Source organism: Eubalaena glacialis, chromosome 4, assembly GCF_028564815.1.
Source record: "Eubalaena glacialis isolate mEubGla1 chromosome 4, mEubGla1.1.hap2.+ XY, whole genome shotgun sequence".
NCBI classification, from domain to species: Eukaryota; Metazoa; Chordata; class Mammalia; order Artiodactyla; family Balaenidae; genus Eubalaena; species Eubalaena glacialis.
The window spans coordinates 77719598-77741713 of NC_083719.1; the positions used below are offsets into that span (position 1 = coordinate 77719598).

General features: G+C 38.5%; 1 protein-coding gene across 1 annotated transcript in view; it reads right to left on the reverse strand.

The window, feature by feature from the left end:
* ELL2 (elongation factor for RNA polymerase II 2) overlaps window positions 1–22116 on the reverse strand; it is a 70426-nt gene that overhangs the window by 8370 nt on the left and 39940 nt on the right. Inside the window, exons 3-8 of the mRNA XM_061189463.1 lie at window positions 19228–19349; window positions 14315–14478; window positions 6621–6880; window positions 3787–3911; window positions 3537–3624; window positions 1204–1771 (exon numbers count right to left, since the gene is read on the reverse strand). Coding sequence (XP_061045446.1) covers window positions 1204–1771; window positions 3537–3624; window positions 3787–3911; window positions 6621–6880; window positions 14315–14478; window positions 19228–19349 — 1327 coding nt within the window. The remainder of the gene's footprint in view (window positions 1–1203; window positions 1772–3536; window positions 3625–3786; window positions 3912–6620; window positions 6881–14314; window positions 14479–19227; window positions 19350–22116) is intronic.

A 22116-nucleotide genomic window follows, 5' to 3' on the forward strand; every position in this document is an offset into this window, starting at 1 on the left:
AAAAAGCTTACACCTACCTCTTGGGCCACTATATACTACCATGCTGATCTACATATTTCAACAGATATGCTTTGACAAGCAATATACTCAATCCAGGTCAATAAAGGCACTGCATCATACTATTCCATAATCAAAGCTTCTCTCCTATGGTAAAAATGGTCAGTTAAATCTAAGGATTACAGACTTTCAGTACTGTGGGCAAATTACAGAAAGATAAAATTCCTTAAAGTCTAATCATTAAAGTACTTTTTCTAAAGTTGTACTTTCCTGGGAAATTTTACCTTAGTTATGCTGGGTTTAAAATTGGCAGCAGTCCTAAATGATGGGTTTGGATCTTCTGTATGTTGGTATGCAAGATATTAAGTTCTATATATATGAAGTAAGAGAAATCTAATTGTGTCATTAGGTTTTAAAGATCACTACCCTCAGGTAAGCAGTCTTTCTACTGATTAGCTTTTCTTTAGAGGTAAAGCATTATTTTAGGCTTCTTTGGGTCTCTAGATATTTGGCTTTGAAAGCTTCCAAAAGCTTGAAATGGTTAAATTTATTAATAACAGTTGATGTTAGCTAACTAAAACAGTGTTCTCAAAATTGAAAAAAAAAAAAAATCCCAAGCTCTATCAAGCTAATCACCAACAGCCTTGCAGAAGACAAATTGCTTTCACTCTGAATGAAGATGATGTTATGGATCTGCATATATAATTTTACCTCGCCTGTTTTATAAAGAATTTGACATTTCCCCTGTGCTATTATTAACTAAAGCAGCGTTGACCCTGCTTCTTGGTAAAGAAGGACCTGAGTACTTTTATTGCTAATTGTGTGTCTGGTTAAATCAGTTCAATAATGGCATATAATAGGTCATGTTGAGGTTGCACAATACTGTGACAGCTCTGGAAAAGCGCAACAAAGTTCACCTTCTAAAAGGGGGTCTCTGGAGGATGACAGGGTCATTTTCAAATGTCACCATCTTAAGAAACATAGAAACCATGTTTAATAGTTGGCTGAAAAGAGACAGAAAATGACTGCTGTAAAATGCAAGAAAAAAATTTGCTCAAAAGGACAATACTAAGATTAATAACTAAACGGAAGGTCATTTGATAAAAAAAGCATTACTAATTATAAACAGCATAATCTCACACTCAGGATAGTCCGCTCTTCCCATTCATTTAACCCATGTAGTTGGTTTTTACAAATGTAAAATACCTTCATTGGAATCCAGACTGGAGTTGTTCAGCTTGGCAATTTCCTCTTCTCTTTTAAGGTCCTCTTCCTTTTCCTCAATCATCTCAATGTCGTGCTTTTTTATTTGGTCCTTTTCCTTGTGTCTTTTAGACTTCTTCTTGGACTTTTTGTGAGACAAATGGTTTTCTTCTATAGGCTTTGGACATTTTAGTAGAACTGAACCAGGTGGTAAGGTTTCCAGAGAAGTCCTAGAGGTATATTTGTCTTGCTGGTCCTCATAGATACTACCGTTTTGACTAAAACTGTCAACAGGTAGGTCTTGAGTCCCCCGGCCTTCTGGAGTGCTAGGGGAATTGGAGTGAGAATTTACAGTCTGAGGAGGATTGGAGACAGGCAGGTGGGTTGAAGGCAGCGGTGGAGGCGTGGGGATGGCAGCGGCTGCAGGGGGCAGCGGGGGGCCTGCAGCAGATTTTTCACTGGTGGGATTCAAATGACCATTTAATGTTGGCGGCACTCTATTTGTCAGGTGAGATATTCGAGCTTTTTTATTCATTAAAGGATCAATGAAATCTGAATCTAAAAGCCGTTTCTGGGATGGGGGGGAACAGGGAAAACAGATGAGCCAGTTTGCACTAAAATTCAATACATGTGTCACTCGTTACTAGAAGAACAACTGAGTAATTTTATTCATACTTAAATTTACAACCAATTTAAATTCATTACCGGCGTTGTGTTAACCATCCTCCAAGCTTAAGCACAATCTACAATAAGTTTTCATGTCTAATGTAAAAAAGCAGAATCTGGCAAATATGTTTCTTGAAGTACTTACACTTTCTGATCATACAGACCCACCCTAAGTTCCTTGAGAGACTAGGCCAATTTATGTGGATTATAACACTCAGGAGTGTATTAAATAGAGGTGGCCTCCTTCCTCTGCTGGCCACAGCTGACTTAGTTATATTCAGTGAGAGGAAGAAGCAGTTTTTAACATTATTGGTTGTCAGAACCAACAACGGTAAGTACAGGGCAATAAGCCTACACTTATTTGATCTCTTCGAATGTGCTAACATGCTCCAGTTATACATATTTTGGCTGTCTTAAGATGGAAACAACCAGCACATTCAGAATAATTTCTCTACATATCTCTATCATTGCTGAAATGCCATCCAATTTTTTTCTCCCTTAAATATATCTTTTCACTGGATTGGAAGGTAAGTCTGAATAACTAGTCCATAAAAATTATATGGAGTTACTATTTCAAAAAATTTCAAAAATCATGCTAATATTAGCCCAATCCAGCAACAACAATAACAGTATTTAAAATAAAAAGGAAAGTCAGATAGTTGAAAAGTACAACGCATACATCCAATGTAATACTGTGGCTAAAACTTTAGCTTGAAAGAAAATAATAATCATCACATTAATTTATTCTGTGTTGAATTTAGGGCCACTGATCTCACACCCAGTACATAATTAGATCAGAGTATAAGTAGCTTTATAGTAGTTGGCATTTGAGGCTTCTGTAGACAACATACATGCAAGGACAGAATTGCTTTTATTTTGTTCCTCCTCTGTTCCTCAGAATAGGTTTCTAACATTTTCTGACATGTGAATAACCTTTTGCCCAGGGCATGCTTACTGTTCCCCACACATCTGTCCTGTCTCCCTAAGCCTTGGGAGGGGGGTCCAGAGAGAGGAGCACTCTGTCAGCAGCACTGGGGTAGAGCGGTTTGTCTCACTGCCAGTCTCAAAGACCTGAGAGTTCAAGGTTGTCTGAGAACCAGGTGGGCTTGACCTCTTATGTTGCCCAGGATCTCCCCATCTTTTTCCAACCGAATCTTTTGGGGGAAACTCTAAGCTGGAATGGAGTCTCACTGGAATATTCTGATTGGGATCTAATCAAAAAGTACTTTAAGAAAACATATGGAAATAGCAGAGTTTTTTATTTGCTTATTTTAAACATATTTTTACCCAAGAATATTTTTCTAGAACGTGCTTCAGATAAATTTAAATATCTTCTATTTTCTATATAATCTTAAGACTGGATAGGGGACTGGATAAATTAGTGATCAAATGGAAAAGTAGATAATCTTACAACAAAACGTGAACTCCAAGGATTGAAAATCAGAGTAGACATTAAGTACCTTGACTTAATGTAGTGTTATATGGTTAAAAAGAGTTCTGGGCTGGGAGCTGGGACCTGAATTCTAGAGTAAGCTCTGCCATGAACTTTGGGTAGGGAAGCTGTGCGGCTTTTCTGGGTCTCATTTCTCTCACGTATAAATCAGAAAACCTGAACAAGGTGGCCCCTAAAGTCCATTTCAGGGCTATGATTATATAATTTTATGCAATACCTGAGGAGAAGATGCAGCATCTCTACTAGAACATACAGGAGATTCTGAACGGCTGGTGCTGGCAGCATTCTGAGATGGATTTAGTTTTCTGGAAAGGACACACATGTTCCAGTTAGGGGGACAATTTTCAAATGTTCATGATAGAAAGCCTACCCTTGCTTCTTTTTTCCCATCTCAACACTAAAATAACAATGACTATAATAATTACTTATTTGCATAATTTTTAAAGGAAAAGAAAATAAGAACGTACCTCGAGAGCACTGACTCTAATGACCGTCTGTCTATTTCATTATATCCAGGCCAATCTCTTTGGAGCTCTTTAAAAACATAATCCTTTAAGGTGTATGAGAGGTCCTTAGGATTCAGATTGGCTACCTGGTACATGGTGTGAAAAGAGAGCATTAGTTCTTTTTGCTATTTCTTAACCTAAAACAGGCAACCTTTTGGATTTATACTGAAAATAACTATATCAAATGGCTCCAAAGGGACTGCTAGCTTTGCATATGCCAGATCTCAATAAATGCTTTTTGACTTCATTTGGGGAATTAAATAAAACTTTATATACATAGTTAAATATTTTTTTCCTGGATGGCCACTGCATTTGTTAAATAGTAATCCTACATTATGCAAAAAGTGGAGGAAGATTTTCTTTTTTTAATCCTTTTTTTTTCTAGTCAAAGGAATCCAAAACAGTTTTCTTAACATCTTCATTATTTATTTCTGGCTATTAATTCCATTACTTTTGAGTTACAATACAAGTCCTTGATCACTTGTATTAAGTAGAAACCAAACAGTGCCCATATGTTGGTTTACAAACTTTCCCTTCCAGTAATCAACAGAAATTATCTCCATAAACAGTATCAATTCTGATAATCTTGTCTGTCATCTTCTTGGCTTGCTAAGCTTGCTCGTTATAGCTGCCAGTTCTCCTGAAGAACCACTTTTTCAAAGTCCTTGAAATTCCCCCAAACCAATAAACGGAAAACAGAAACCAAAATAACCCCCAAATTACTGTTATTATTTGCAAGTGTAATCTTTTCTTATCCCTTAACTACGGTTCCTTGCGCATCCAGGCCCAGGCTCCATTAACAACATGAATGTATGGATTCTGGGGCTGAACCAAGAGTCATTTTCAAGGCTGGCAGAATGGTATTCTTCTTTTCATTTCCTACTGGAATGTTCTTTTTAAAAACTTCACTTCTTTCTGTGTTTTTTAAAAGTACTATAAAATATAATATGATAGTTTATGCTTTTCTCACAGCTCAGCTGAATACTAACATTAATGTTGATATACAGTAGAAAATGATAGGCTTATCTTAAAATTCAAATTTGCAAATAAATTAACATGAGATACAATCAGATTTCTCAAAGTGGAATAAATACAACGATCTTACAATCTATATTCTGCTAGCTCCTAAGTTATAACTCCAGCTTCAACTGTCTCTGTACACCAGACTCTTATATATATATAACTACCTACTGAATATCCATCTCCATTTGGATATGTCTAATAGACATCATCCAAATAGCATGTATGTAAGACAGGATTCCTGATTCCTCTGCATACTTTTGTTCCTTTTCCATCCCTCCCCATCTCAGTCAATGGCTCAATATCCATTCAGTTGCTCCATTTAGTTGGTCTGGGGTGAAATCCAGGAACTGGCATTTTAAAAAAGTTCTCGAAGGGATTCTAATATGCAGCTAGGATGAGACTATGCTCTAGATTCTATCAAATAAACAACAGTAATGACACGCATATCCCACCTGCTCAGGAATTAAGTATACCTACATTTAAAAATTATATCTATACACATATTCATGATCACATAACTACTGATATACATCAGTAGCAGCCTCTGGGTGAACTGCCTCTGCCATCATTTTGCCCTCTCATCCTCTAACCTAGGAGGTAATTTACAACCTTTCTGGAGATTCAGTCACCAAATATTTTGACTTATAACCTGAACCTCCCCCCTTCCCCAAATAAAAAACTGAACACACACACACACACCTATACCCTCATCCTCATTCATTCTTTCATCCTGTCTCTTGAGCTCTTAAAACTGCTATGTGACATATGGGTTTAAATTAAGTGTTTCCAAAAAGTGCTCAAATGACTTAATAAGATCCCCGAAATTGCCAAAGATACTTTGGGGATTGGTTAACCCAGAACTGGAGATTATGGTTTTACTCTTTCATGACATTTGGTATCATGTCTTGAATATAAGAGAAAACAGATGAAAAGGACTTAAAAATGTTATTCTTTGAATAATACATGAAAACCTGCAGGTTTATTTTATTTTATTTTTTAATGATGAAATTTAAGAACAACTTTGGAAATGTTACTGCTTTAGAAAAAAATAAAGAGAGCAGACTTCCATTTCTGGACTTGAATACTAATCAACATTTATGACACAAAGTCATTCTAAAAAATACAGGGAGCTACAGTCTGATGAACTGTTGATTTTAACAAAATTACTTACTTTTATACTTAAGCTTGTGATTATACAGCAACTGATTAGAGCTAATACTTTACATATTCATATCCTTTAATGAAGACAGGTGACTGATTTCAGCATACCCAATGGTTGAAAAAGGCAGAGTATTACAGGCGAAAACAGCATGCAGGGCAAGACACATTCAAAACTATTTAGTAGGTAAAAATATTCTAGCTTATACTGACCAAAGACTGATAAAAACACATTGTATAACTTCACCTACATAAACCAATAAAAATTATGGCAATAGTTTAGCGGATTCAAGACTAAAAGCAGATAACCAAAACTTCATTTACTTTTTTTTAATGGAATTTCAGGGCAAAGTTTGTTTAACCCAAATGAAGATAATGACTCGAAACTTGATAATTCAGAAGGCTCTAACTTATAAAACCTAGTATAAATGTCTACATTTCAATTAGTTTTTAATTAAATGTTTAAATCAAGATGATTTAACTTAATATTCATATACCATTGATCAAAACGATCCTGAAATTTCTCTACCTCAATAATAATAACAACAACAACAGAAACAAGCCTTCTTAAATGAACTCCCCAACAAGAAGGAACTCTCTCCAGCTGTCCTCACCTGTTGCAGAATTGCTCCGAGGGAGTTCTTGTCTTTCTGATTGACACCGTCTTTCTGCAGTCGAGCTAGCAGCTCAGGTTTCTTGTAGGCCTTCAGTGCCAGTAAGTGAATCACCCTGTCCCGATATGGCCGCTGAGAAACACTGCTGCTGCTATGTATCTTTCGAATGGTATTTGCAGGGTTCATGGGGGTTGATCTTTTCCTCTCAGGCACTGCATCTGAAACAGCTTGAGGTGCTTTCCGAATTTGCACTCTTTTCCCTAAAGTCCAGTAGAAATGACATTGTTACACATTTGCGGGTGATAATATAATGAGCCTCTCAATTTCCACAACTCTGATTTAGGTACCTCTTCATTCTGGAAGGAATAAAGACTTCATATTTCAGTTTTTACTTTATTTATTTATTTATTTATTTTTTTATATTTATTTTTGGCTGTGTTGGGTCTTCGTCTCTGTGCTAGGGCTTTCTCTCGTAGCGGCAAGCGGGGGCCACTCTTCTTCGCGGTGCGTGGGCCTCTTCACTATCGCGGCCTCTCTCGTTGCGGAGCACAGGCTCCAGACGCACAGGCTCAGTAGTTGTGGCTCACGGGCCCAGTTGCTCCGTGGCATGTGGGATCTTCCCAGACCAGGGCTCGAACCCGTGTCCCCTGCATTAGCAGGCAGATTCTCAACCACTGCGCCACCAGGGAAGCCCCTCAGTTTTTACTTTAAAAAGATATGCAAACAGAAAGCATTCTGAATAAATGGCCTAAAATGTGGATTCAGAATTTTTTGACAGAAGCATTTATTGGAATAAATATGTATTATAAAAGTATTTTGGCCACTTAGCTATACACATGGATAATAATTAGTGACACACACCATAGCAACACACTGGAAATTTTAAGGTTGTAGGCATTTGATGTTAAGTGGAAATAAAGTAATCTCCATGCTCACCTGTGCTACTTACAGAACTTAAACCTACATATTGTATGTCATTTTGTTGGCAGATATGAATACAACGAATATGTGAAATGTGAAAAATACCTGTCTATCTCACTAAGGACACACTGTTGGCTGAGCTCAGTCATTAGCTTAATTTCACAGATTCAGAAGCCACAAAGAGGAGAGTCAGGCATAATTTGGGGTCAACATTCACCAGGGCATTCATGAGTGATATTCTTTTTCAACAGACATAACATACTCTAGGAGTCAAAAAGCAAAAACAAACAAAACCAACCAACCAACCAACCAACCAACCCAGTCTAAGAGGGCCAGACAAGCAGATCTCTCCTCTGTGGTGCTGAGACTACAAGGTGAGTTAGAGGAATGGAAAGTGGTAAAAGCAGGCATTCACACCATTTCTGCACAGGCCAGTGCCATTCACATAATTAACCCACTTTCTGCTTAAACTTAACAATGACAAGTGTTTGGCAAGTGGCTATTTCTAGAAAATACTGTGGGCTGTAGTGACCTGAATACTATATGGATGTGTGAAGCCATCAGTACATGGCTGGTCACTGACAATACCTGGTAACCATTCCTTGCTGAAGAAAGAGAGATTAGAATGAAACTGTATTAGACCCTCACTTTATGATTTCTGAGGTGAAATCTCATACGTCACTACTAAAGCCTCCAACTCTATGCCCATTGGTTAAAGAGGGGGAAGAATTGGTAATGGCATACAAGGTGGAACAACTGCATTAGGGACAATACTATCAATTAGAAACAATGGATAAGTAAAAGCAGTCTCTAAAGTGCTGTTGGCTTGGGTGAAAACAGCTTAATGGGGCAGGAGCTTTACTGAATAGTAGTTCTGTCCATGCTGGGTTCCCAAGGCCTGGCCAGAGGGGCTGTTTGTTAGATACAATCCTACCTAAAGGAGAAAGAAAGGTCTCACTGGCTCTTATATTTCTTTACTACCTGAATGTAACCAATTGTAAATATCAGATCAAAATACTGCACCACAAAGGAACTCAACATTAAAGGGTCACTGCCCAGTGGTAAGAAAAGCTATTAAATTAAGGTACAATTAGAGCTTTGGAGATAGATTTAGATCTGTTTTCTGTATTTTTCTTAATTCAGAGATAGTGAGATCAATGTCAGATGTGCAGGGAACTAATATTTATCTTGCACCAATTACGGGATGGGGGAGGGGCACTGTGCTGAGAGCTTTACACATATAAAGTCTCATAAAGTAACCTGATGAGGTAGGCCTTGGTCCTATTTCACAGATGAGAAAACTGAGGATTTCAATGGGATAAGCGCAAATAGTAGAGTGCTGACTTAGCATTTGGAAGGTTCTGTGATTAATACCCAAGTTTTCCTACTTGTACTTCTTTGTTGGAAAGGTTTTATGAACAAATGCCTAATGTCTGCCCTTGCTTCATGTTAGGCTGCAAGCTTCCTGTAGGCAGTGCTATGGCTGCTTTGTCTATCAGCAGACCTAGATTTTGATGACTTGCAAAGTGAAATGACCAGCAAAGTGTCAAAGTGAATGACAGCAAGTAAACAAGCAGACAGCAGAGGAGTAGAATCAAGGTGGCCTGTCCTGTAGTTTTGCACATTACCAGGCTGTCAGAGTCTGAAGACACATTGAAATTTCTAAAGTGGCAATTGCAAACCTTCCAACCCACCACTTCTCAGTTGCAATAGTGTTAGCAAACAATACTATTTCCTTGAAATGTCAATAGGAATTTTTGGAAAGAAAGAATAGAGTTAGGTCAGACAAGTTTAGGAAACGCTATAAATTCCACACTTCCCTCCCCCTTGAAACCTGTTTAACTTCCACTTCCCCAAACCAAGCTGACTATGGATCCCTCTCCCACACTCCTCTCTGGGGAGGGGGATGAGCAGAGAATGGTTTTTAACTAAACTCACACACACCATGACTGGTCATTTAGAATGAATTCAGGCCAGCAAGGAAGGCAAATACAAATAAAAACAGGACTATCACTGTGTTGCAGGCTGCCCTACCTCTTCTGTAGGTCTCACCAACCTCTGGTCCACAGTCTCAGGAGAGCCCCAAGGTCTCCTGAGTTTACCCCACCCTCCCAAAGTAGACATAGGGCTGCCAAATAAGGGAGGTTCACTTTGCCCTTAAAAGGGGTCAAAGTATGACGTCTGACAAGAAATTAGAATCTGGGCAGGGATGTGACAGCACTGGAGTCTCACCTGGGGCCTAATGCTAGGCTATCATTGGTCCATGAATCTCCTACCCACAAAACACTCACTTCACCTTTACCTCATTTTAAACAGCAAGTTGTAGGGTAACCCATTTCTTTCAAATGATGAAAGAAGAATCCAGCCACACTGGGCCACAGAGTTTTGCACAAAGATCACTTGCTCCCTGCCTCCCCATCAATTTGTGCCTATTCAACCAGGAAGGAGTCCTCTGATTTAAGGTAAGAAAGGCTATAAATGAAGAAAACATTAGTACTCTAAGCAGTTACAGAATTGAGATGCTAAAGCAAAAAAAGAGCAGGAAAATGTGATTCAAAGTGGGCAGAAGAAAGGCTTTATTTTTATTTTTTACATTTGCCTCAGAAAAGCCCTTTTAATAAAGCCTGTGGGAGAACCTAATTCTCTTCCCAGACCCAACTGCTAATCAATTCCCTGGGCTCCTTATATAAACAGCAGCAGCGGGTCGGACAGAGTTGGGTAATCTGGGACTATATCTGAACCGTTTTGTTTCATAACAAGAAGTCCACTGCTAGCTTCTCCATTTAATATGAGATGGTAAAAGTACTTAGCCCTCCGTCTAATGACTCTGAGTAAACAATCTGAAAGAAAGGTGTTAAAACAGACCATCAGAAAGAGAGCAGGGATGGCAACCGTCTTCTGCAGTTGTTTTTCTGTTCTGTGGAACCTAACTAAAAACCCTGGCAACACTGACCCAAGGTTTTAAAAACCCTGGCAGGACCTTGACAGTGGTGTGACTCTCTCATGGTTAAATACATAATCCACTGCAATGGAATCCATCTCCACTACTTAGCATTTGAGATCACTTCTTCAAAAGGTTTACTATCAAAACATATATAAACAACAGTCATAGACTGTTAGAACTACAAAGGACCTTAGATGTTATCTAAGTTCAAAACCCCTTATTTTATTTATTTTTTTATAAGTTTATTTATTTATTTATTTATGGCTGCGTTGGGTCTTCGTTGCTGCGGGTCGGCTTTCTCTAGTTGTGGTGAGCGGGGGCTACTCTTCGTTGCGGTGCCGGCTTCTCATTGTGGTGGCTTCTCTTGTTGCGGACCAAGGACTCTAGGTGCGCGGGCTTCAGTAGTTGTGGCGCATGGGCTTAGTTGCTCCGCGGCATGTGGGATCTTCCTGGACCAGGGCTCAAACCTGTATCCCCTGCATTGGCAGGCAGATTCTTAACCACTGTGCCACCGGGGAAGCCCCAAACCCCTTATTTTAATATTTGAGAAAATTAAGGTCTCCAGATGTTAATTGATTTGTCCAAGGTCACTCAAACATGTACTAACATCAAAAATAAGGAGGATGGGGGGAAAAGTTGGGAAAACTGGAAAAAGGATCCTAGAAATTAGGTTGGTTGGGTTATTTTATATACCTAAATAGATATTAGGTATATAAAATAACCAAAATTTACAATTCAATAAATTTCCAGAATTTAGATAGGAGTCAGTGAGCAGACTTAAGATACTGGTAAACTAGAAATGATAAGTTGTATTTTTTTTTTTTTAAAACAAAGGGGAAGGATTATAACAACACAACAATGCTCATCATTGATAATAAATGGCATAACTAGAACTGGAAATATTACTGAAGAAATAATAACAATGTTTTCTAGGTTAAAGCTTCTCCTGTGCTCCTCTCCAGGCAAAATAGGCCTTCCCCCACTCCCCACCCCAAGCCCACTAAAGGGTCACAGAAGCTCACATTCCTGGTTGCCTAGGCAAGCTGACCCCTAAGAGCACAGCCTTCCCTTCCTTAAACTGGGCTTGTGCCCTAATTCAACTCTCAGAGGCCTGGATGATGCCACCATACCCCCCACAGTGAGACCAACATTATTCCTATTTGTCCTCTACTCGGGCTGACACTATTAAAAGAAACCTTCTCTGCAGAGGCTTCTAAGCTGGCAGAGGTCAGCTTTTGGTATCATTTTATATGATATATTCAGTTAAGAACTAAAGAGGTATCTCCTATTGTCTTATGAAAAAAACATAACTTGTTAATGAGGCCAAACTCTTATCATTTGCTATTTGCTGATACCAGCAACTTGATATGTAAAATGGAGAGGCAATCATAACCCAGCTCATAGGGTGACTGTGAGATTTAGATGAATAACTACATGTAAAGTGCTAACCAGTGCCTTGTGCATCGCAAGCACTCAGAAAGTGCTGAGTAATATTAGTATTGAAGGGTGACTGACTAGCATTTTAAAGAACTGAATGGGTCAGTTTTGAGATACTGAAAAAAGCAGGAGGATACAAATTGAGCTGCCTGGAAGGAAAGAAACATGGTAAAGGCCTGGCAATGGATAAAGTTAAAAGAAAAAGATCAAAACATGCCATAACAAAGAAGAGTAAAAAAATCAAAAAGGAACACCAGAAAAGCCAATCTGGATACTAGTCTTTTGCTCTACTGTATTCAGAATTGATTAGTCTTTTCTTAGGAGTAGTGTGTGCAGTTTGGAATTCTGAGGTGAAGAATTGGAGGCAGTCCAGAGGAGAGCAGTAAAAATAATTAAAGGCTTGGGATACAGGCCATATTAAGGAAAGTTAAAAGGAGTTGGGGTTACTTGACCTAGAGAATAAAGGGCTGAGGAAGTTAATGACAAGATTTAAGACCAGAGAGGAACACTGCTGTGATGGTGAGTAGCCCAGGGCACAGAGGACACAGCACAGAGGAGAAGGTTAAACAGAGCACTTGGCTGGCAGAGGTCACTGTGGGGCTCTGCAGGGGGGAACATATGTGTGCTCTTCTTAAAATGGCGTAGATGTAATCTGGTTCAGATTTAAATTTAGATAACCTCAAATTCTATGTGGTCACTCTAAAAAATGTATATAAATTATTTGTAGTGCCTATAAGAAACCCTGCAAGTTCCAAAATTCCCATACCGTTAGGGCAGGTATGGCCTGCGTGATTCTGGGTGTTGAAAAGTCTCTTGTGTAAGCTGGGAATGAACTGTACCGACCCTATCAAAACAAACAAAAACACATGAACATAGGGGACGCCCAAGGATCTTTCAATGGAAAAGTACGGTGATCATCGCTAATTTTCAAGCTTTGGAATAAATCAAGGTGAAGGTTTTCAGATAGTTATATTGGGAAGAAAAAAAAATCATTTTGATTGCTTGAGTCTTCTATTCCTTTGTCAAACACACCAATTTGTCTTACTGTTTATAAATTGGTGGTATTGGACTTAAAAAACACTCTCAAAGCAATAGGGATAGCAAATTCATAGCTTGCACTTAAATTTAAGAGCAGCAGATCTTGTACATTTTAAAAACAATTTGAGATTTAGCCTACTAAAGTTAATTAAGTTGCCCGTGAGAATAAAGAAGAAAGAAAGGAGGTTGGAAGTTGTTACCTCATTCAGCAGGAAAGAGAAGATGAAAAATCTCATTGCTAGTAACTTACTGGGCAGGGAACTGGGCCCTGTGGGTACAGATACCTGGGGAAGCCATGAATTGTTGTTAAACCAAACTAAATGTATCTAAGCTAAGCACCAAGTCCCAGGAGCACTGGCTCTGTTCCAAAGAAATACTTATTAAAGATACTAGTGGAGCTTCTCAAAGCTGAATGTATTGTAGCTGGGTCAGCATGGGAAAATACAGAAGTAGAATTATACCAAACCATGGAAAGATGTTGATTAAGGGATCTGGTTATTCAAGAGACTTTTTGTTAGCATTTACATTTTCAAATTAATATCCTTTCACCATTTACTATCCAGTGACTTGTGTTATTAAACTGACCGAGGCCTCATAGAGCTCATCCTCACTCTGGGTGATTCTCTCTATTACTGTTAATAGTCACTGTGAATTAACTCTTTAAAACTGTCAGGGTCACTGCTCGTAAAGGAGAGACTCATCTTGCTGGTCTGGTCTTAATTCCCCTCGATTTGATGGATATTTGAGTGAGCTGATGATAAAGGTGATGGGGGTAGGGCAGGTTCTTAATCAATGGAGAGATGAGGATGAGGATCCATAATTGAGATGACATCACAATTGAGGTACCAAAGAGGCATCACCCTAATGCTTTGCTATAAGCACATTTTATACTTTTGCAATAAAAATTCCTTGTTGTGCAAAGATCCTTTGAAATTCTGCTAATAGAAAACTCATAAGTTCTACTAATAGATTTTACTATAAAAATAACTCTCCAGAAGTACAAAATAAGAACTATACTGTCCACCACTGAAATTACATCATCCAGTGACAAAGAAAACACAACAGTACCACTATCACAATCTCACATAGTAAAGTAACGTGAGCAGATCCCAGTATTGTAAAGTAATAACAAATAGCCAATAGAGGATCTGGGATTTATGAAAGAAATAAAACTTTTCAATCTCTTCAATTTATCAGCAGTATGAAGAGAATAAATGAATTTTGACCATGTTTTTCAAAGTGTTCTGAAAACTAATTTCTGTGTTTTCATTAAGTAATATTATCGATAATTACCTAGAGTGATCTTGAATTATTCCAATCAATCAGCAAGAAGGAGAAAGGTATCTATACAAACCTACATATGGTCCACCAGGTTTGATAACTTTTGTGCTTCGGTTGCGGGATTCCTCCTCTGCCTGGGTCATTCTTTCTCGTGTCATCTGATACGAGTCATTTGTTGCACACACTGTAATTTTATCTTGTATAAATCCCAGGCAATTGAGCTGGGATGCTCCAGAGCTGTCAGGTAAGATGGTGCCTTGTTAGATATGTCCCACATTTTGCATAATAAAGGCAAGCAGAAATTGTATAATCCTAAAACCAGCAGCTTTAATAATAACTTTGCAATTCAAAATAACTAATATTAGTCATTTTAAAATGTAAAGCTTACTTAAAAATTTTTAAGTTTCTCCTCTTCATTTGATATCACATTTTTTTTTTTTTCCCATATTCTGGATAGAATGGGTGAAATGAGATCTCAGAGACCAAATCCATGAAATGTTGGGAAAAAAAAAAAAAAAAAATCAGTACTTGGAATGAAGACCAGAGTCTTGATGGGCACTGTAGTTCTACTGTCATTTTTAAAAGAATTACCTACCACTGATGTGAGAAATGTTAAAAGTTTACTTTTAATGGAACCATAATATGTATGCTTTAGAACTGACTAGATGAAACAGACCCACCATAATAATGCTTTTTATTTTTAATAAGATATTAAGTTTAAGGCTAAAATACTGCCAAATATCATAGTTTAATTTATTACTATTCACCCAAATACCCTAAAAAATTGTAACTTTATATTTACCATTGTTAAATCTCTATAACATGATCTTTTGGTATAGCAAATACTGAAAAATACTGGACAGGAGATTTTTGCAGAAATATTAAAAAAAGAAACCTTTTATTTACACAATCACAAATATTAACACTGGCCAGGAAGACGGCTCTGTATTCAAAGTATTATGCTAATATTAGGGGATTATGGTAACAGTTATGCTAGTATTTTAAAAAGAAATTACTATGGCCTTAAAACAGACTAGAATGTAGAAGTAATGAAAATGTCACTACAGCTCTGATATTCTATTTCTAAACTTAATTGGAAGTAGCTTTGTTATGATGCTAAGAAATAAGGGTTGATAAAATTTTTGTAAATTGCTAATAACTGTCTGTACAAATGCTATTTAAAAAAAATCAGTTCGTTCATCTCATAAATATTTATTGGGCAGAGACTGTGCCAGGCAATGTGTGAGGTACCTGGGCTGTGACAAGGACTGACAGATGCGGTCCCTCATTCAAGGAGCTCTCTGTCTAATGGGTGACAAGGATGAGCACACTGGAAATTATGATGCAGTGTGACAAGTGACAGGGGACAGGGAACCCCCAGGAAGGTACTTCACCTGGACTTGTGGGCAAGGCAAAGGCTTCCTAGAGGAAGTGGTGATTGAGCTGATCTAGAGGGATAACTAGACAAGGGGGAAGGACAAAAGTGTTCTAAAGGGATAACCAATATGTGCAGGCCCAGAGGGAACAAGGAGAAGGTTTTCAGCTTGACCAAAGAGAGCTGGCAAGAACAATTAGAGGTGAGGCTGAAAAGAGGGTATAAGAAGTGCATCACACAGGGCTTTGGAGGTCATAGTATGAATTTTGGACTTTTCCCCAAGAATAACAGAGACTGAAAACAGTCTCATTTATTCCGTAGAAAAATCAATCTGGATGAAGAACAGATTGGAAGGAAGGGGGCACTCTTGTGAAAGCAGGAGACCAGTTAGGAGGCTATTGAAGGATTACAGACACGATGGCTTGAACCAGGGTAGGGCAGTGTGAATGCAGAACAGTAAACAGATTCCAGAGATAGTGAGGAGGCAGCATTGACAGGATTTGGTCAGAGATTAGCAGGTGGGGGGGGGGGGGTGTCGGCGGGGGGCGGGGTTGGGTGGGTGGTGGTTAAAGATTGTGCCCAGGTTACTAGGTGTGTGGAGCGGTCATGTGAGACACTGGAGTACGGGTGGGAGAGAGAAAATGAATTCAGTGTTGGACATGGTGACTTTGAAGAAGTAAGGAGCAGTCTCAGGAGGGAATGGACTGTGAATAACACTAATATTTAAAATAATCAATAGGAAGATAAAAAGACCACAGGAGACCAAAGAGGTAGAGGGATATTAGAAGAGCAGTGTGTCATGGAAGCCATGGGAATAGAATACTTCAAGAATCAGAGAGTGGTCCACAGTGTGAAATGTTGGCAACAAGTCCAGAATAATAAGGAACCAATAAGCATCCCCTGGGTTCATGGGCAAGGAGGTAAAGGCTCTCTTCGGGGAGCATATTTCAGTGGAATGGTGGGGACTGAAGCCAGACTTCGGGTCCAGAAGTGAGTATAAGGGAGGCGGTTTTTGTTTTTATTGTCTTTTTTAATGAGGCCTACTTGAGCTGAAAAACCAGTGAAAGGAGGGAAAGGAAGGGGTAGGGAGGGAGGAGGAGTAGGAAGAAAAGACTGCAGTAGAGAAAAGTGTGCAGTGTGAAGGTCTGGTGGCAGGAAGTTTGAATTTCAACATCTCCCCCTATTATTTACTAAGTAATTTACATAGTGAGAATAAGCTGAACCTATTGGCAATCACAATGAAGATACAGTTTTCACCATCCAAGGTCAAGAAACAGATCTTTACATGAAAACAAAATAGAGCTATAAACCCTGTGGGCAAGAAGGTACTCTCCAGAATTCTCCACTCATCCCTTTTGAACTTAGTTACCTTAAAAGTTTAAATACTTTGACATATGTGTATAAACGTTCCTACAGTCCTTCTCTAGCCTAGCTCACTGTTTCCTATACTTGAGTATGCATTACTTACAGAGCTGTATTATGTATTTTCACTAGGCCTGTGAATGGGCAGATTCAAGGAATTTTTGAGTGTGGGATTTCCACCATCTTACATATGAGAAAAGTGAGGCCCAAGGAGATTTAAAAAGAAAGATAAGAAAGGAGACTAGTTGATATATTTTTTTGAACATCTATTTATGGAGCTCAGCCAGCACTGTAAGACTGGAAAATGGGTGTAAGAAAGCCCCTGCCCTTAAGGAGCTTGCACAACTGTAGGAGAGACAAGATATATGGAAAATAAAAAATCAAACTGAATAGAAAAGGTGGAGCCAGATTATAAAAAGGTTTTCTTGCCAGGATGAAAACTGGAACTCTGAGTGCTTTTGTATTTATAATGGCAAATTTCAATTTATATTCATACCACACTTGGATCATATGAATGTATTTATGACAATTTTCTCACAATAACTGTTTCTTTTCTGTTGGCACATCATGTATAGTTTTGTAAAGTGACCTTAAATCTTTCTCCAAACAAGGTAGAAATAAACACACAGGGTATTTATGATGTAAGGGAGAAACCGTATTACCTATAATGATAGGCCTGGTTTTGAAGAGGGAATTAAGTTCCTTAATGAAATTCCTAATGGGACATAGTTCAATTTGATGTCTAAACGTTCTCACTATACTAAAATAATTCTCTTAAGACAAGTGTTACAGGTAATGGCACAATTAGAAATTGGTGTGCCCTGTGGTGTGTAAAGAACACTGAAGTAGGAGTTAGGAGAACTCAGTTCTCATTCAGCCGTCACTAACCAACCAGCTATGTAACCTGTGAAGTGAAGGGGTGGAACTACACAATCACCGAGGACCCTTGTACTTGGTGATTCTATAATCTATTACAATGCTGTCCCACAGAAATTTCTGCAATTTAAAATGTTCTGTGTTTGTGCTGTCCACTATGAGAACCGCTAGCCATGTGGTTATTTAGCCTATAATATGTAGTTAGTATGAGTGAAGAACTAAATTTTAAATTTTATTTCATTTTTATCAGTTGAAATGTAAATAGCCCCATGTGGCCAGTGGCTATCACCGTGGACAGTGCAGAAAAGTCTACAGAGTCTAAAACTCATGCAATTTATACCAAAAAATATAAGTTTGGGGGAAGGCAATTTTTAGAAAGCAAAATTAACATATACTCAGGGAAAATGGCAGATTAAGATAAAGCAAAAAGTTATTTAGTCGCCTTAAATGGGAGAAGAAATTTAGACCTCTCTCAGTGAAGTGTCTTTTGTATCTCTGCCTCCCGTGCTCACTTGGAACACAGCTTTCCCTTCCTTTCTCCCCCCACAGCAAGCACTTAAAGTTTCAAGTACGACACAGAGGAGAGATAGGGATGGATGGCCCTGGGGGCCTTGGGGAACTTTCGGCCAATGTCAGTGTTTCTCGGGAGGTTGGGGGCTCTAAGGTCTTGTCTTTATCCACAGGCAGAACAAACTCCTACTCGAGGGACCCGTTCTTTAATCAGAAACAACCACAGCAAAGAAGAGTGAAACAAGTAGCTTATTGTTTACAGAGGACCTAAGTAGATAAGGGTTCCAATGGGTACCCTGGGCTATGGGTGTGTATTTTTGTCTTCCTCCCTCCTTTTTTCCCCTGAAAATCAGAAATGACTGCTATACTGGGGTTAATTTCTAGTTTCCATTCTGCTGCAGAAAAAAGATTTTTAAAAACCTATCTTAAAACAAGCCTTGCACAGCGAAGGAGGAAGGGGATATTTAAGACACATGTATATCTTCCTCCTTTATCTATGTGAGCCCTGAGGATACTATAAAGCACTCTTATTTATATTCAGTGAATAAAAACTTAAAAACCCCTCAAACTTGTCTTTAATTAAAATAAACAAAATAAACCATGTTTTATAGGTATAAAGTCTATACCTTAAAAATTCCTCAAGGGCAAGAATCTTAAAATTTTTGTGATTGTATCCCACAGTGACAAATATAATTTCTAGCACATAGTATGTGCTCAATATGTCTCAAATAAATAAACGAGCCCTACAATTCAAGTCAGTAAATATTTACGAAATGACTACCATGTATTTTATTGTAGAATTAAAAAAGAAAACCCTCAAAGAAAAATCATTTTCCCTTCAGCATACCTTGGAACGCACTTACCTGGAGAAGGCTTGCTGGATGCAGTCAAAGCTGCCTTGAGGGTTGTCTTTACCCACATTTGACAAATAGAAGTTAAAGGTATGCACTTCGTTGGGGGGATCATTTTTAGGGATTTTGACAAGCTAAAAGGGGGACAAAGAGAGAAACACCTCAAATTATAAATTTGCTGTAGAATGATCTGATGACTGACTTAACTGTTTTTCAAGCAACATTCATTTTTTACTGAAGCCCTCTTGAGCATCTAAATTTATAGCATTTATATTACCAAATCCTTCAAGGAATCTGACGAGCATGCTTGTAACTCACCACGTTCTTTATTTCCATTTTCTACCCTAAAGTGTCAGTAATCATATCGGCTCAGCAATTAGTTTATAAGAGGAACCCCCTTCTTTTCAAACTAGAAAACGGTTACAGTTCACACGGAAGAGTTATTAGTGAACTTGCTAAAAAGCTCTTCCTCTTTTGAGATACACAGGTTCTGCCTTTGGCTACATGACCCGCTGCTAAATAGCTTCTAGATATTTAGATGGTCTCGAGATAGAGTCCATATCCCAATCTTTTGCTGTCTTATTACATACACATTTCATTTTAATTCTTACTTCTTGGAGCAATATTTTTGAAGAATAACTAGCAGCATAAGGTGAATACCATAATTACATTCACACCAAAACGCAGCTGGGTGTTTCTCCCTGCCCTATGATTCTTGTACTCATCCTCATGTTTACAGAACAAGGTCACCAGCCTACAGAGATTATTCTGCAGGGCACTCCAAGGCTGAGCCCTAGGCAACACTGTGGAACAGGCAGATGTTTCCTATGCTCTTGCTCAAGGTCGGGTTTCTCTGCTAGATGGGAAGCCCCATAAGTGAAGGGACAGGGTTACTCTCGATTACTGAACCCCTGTACCGGGTACATTTTCCTGGCACATAGGAGGAGCTTAATAAACATTTATGAATAAATGAACTGGAAACTTCTTTCAACTGCTCCACTCTTCCCAGCTCCCAAGACCTTTCTTCCCTTGGGTCTACAGGGGCCACCATGGTGTTAGAAGATAATTATGAATAGGATGCATTGGAAAGAAAGTAAAATATGACTTCCTACTCTCCAGCCTCCAAATACATGGTCTTGGCAATTTAGTAGACAAGCAGGGAGGGAGAAAGTGTTTTCTAATTCTCTTTCTTCTCCTCCAAATCTGCCCTTTACATCAATGGAAGATTAAGACTCAGAGCTAACTGGCTGCCAGATATATATATATATCTGGCGCATATATATATATATGGATCACTCATGAATATGCTAGTAAGCATAAGCGTGTATGAACTCTACTTGGCCCTGAGGACATCCTGCAACTCTGACTTGCTCACTCTAAAAAGACTCCTAATCTTTTATCTACAGAAAATAATTTAAAGCCACCAATTCCATCCCACACCCCCCCCCCAAAAGAGTGAAGAAGGCTAAGAAGGGAGACAATTTGCAGTGTCTGGTACATAGCAGACATGCAATAAATGTTTGTTGAAGGAATGAACGAACAAGGAGAAGAAAAAAGAAAGAAGTCAAAGGTAAACATCTTTTCAAAGGAGATTCATTCAGAAGACCCATGTAGAGCTTGAGAGCCTAAATTTCACCAAAGACCTTGAATATTAGATAATACTCCATAGATCCTCCATCACTCATGAATTTAAACTATCTTTGACTCCCTTTTTAAATTAGTTCTAATTGCTAGGGTAACAAGCTTCTACATTAATTATCCACTCTATAAATTATATCTCTGGGGGGCCCTAAAATTACTCTTTTATTTCCCCAAATTTCCCCTAGTTCTAAAATGCTGGAACTTTGTGAACAAGCCTTAATTTACTCTGTATTCATCAGGCTGTCTTATTGGGCATGCAAACTGAACACCCAGTCAGCAAACACACATTGGTGAAATGAAATGGAATGTTTTACTTCTTAATCCTATAGAGGTGGAGCAGAGCAGGAGCCAAAGGAATGCTTGTGTGAGATGCAAGGGAACAGCAAGTCTGTCCACAGGCTGGTGTAACAGCATTCACTGACGTCTGCTTTTGTTTTCCTAATAACAGCAGGGCTCTGCTGTCAGAGAAGGGATGTGCCCGGTAGCCCAAAGCTTCCTTAAGGTCTAGGACAGGAGGTAGACAGGTAATGTAGGTGTGAACATCCCTTCCTCAGCCATGACTCACTTAACTCCCATTCACCTTCCCCCTCAACTGTCCCTGTAGATCTGCAGAACCTGGTTGGGGAGATTTTCCACAGTGGTTGTAGGCTCATCTCCAGGCCAGGCTCTGGCTTCAGTTTAGGCCTAAGGTCTTCCTTCCTGTGCGGCTCAGGTCTGGGAATGCAGGAGCACTTTACGTATCAGAGTATGAAAGACTGTCCGTTTTGGGAGATTCTAAATTGTATTTTAAAAAAGTAGAAGCATATAGTTTTTTTGTATTTTGCAGGAGTGACTAGAGTCTGTACTCAAATTCTACAAATGTTCGGTATTCTTTCACTGAAAACTTTTAACTTAATTACTGGAGTCCTTAAGCTCAGACATCTACTAAACAGAGCATTTCATTCAGGAAAGTTCTTAACGAACCTTTATAATACTTAAATGTAGAGTTTTCCTTTCTTATCATCTAAATTGTGATTCCTCTTAAGTAACATTTACACTTCTTAAGGTGAAAGATTATCTTCCTATACATTTTTTTCATTTTTAAACACACACACAGAATGTCTTTGTGTAAATTTGGAGGATTTAATAACAAAAATACCTTGTATGAATTAATTACTGTGCACACCACTCAAAGCATTAGGGTCTGGCCTGATGGTGGGCATAGAAGACTTTCATATTCTTATTCTTTAAAAGAATCTTGAATAGAAAAAAAGCTATAGT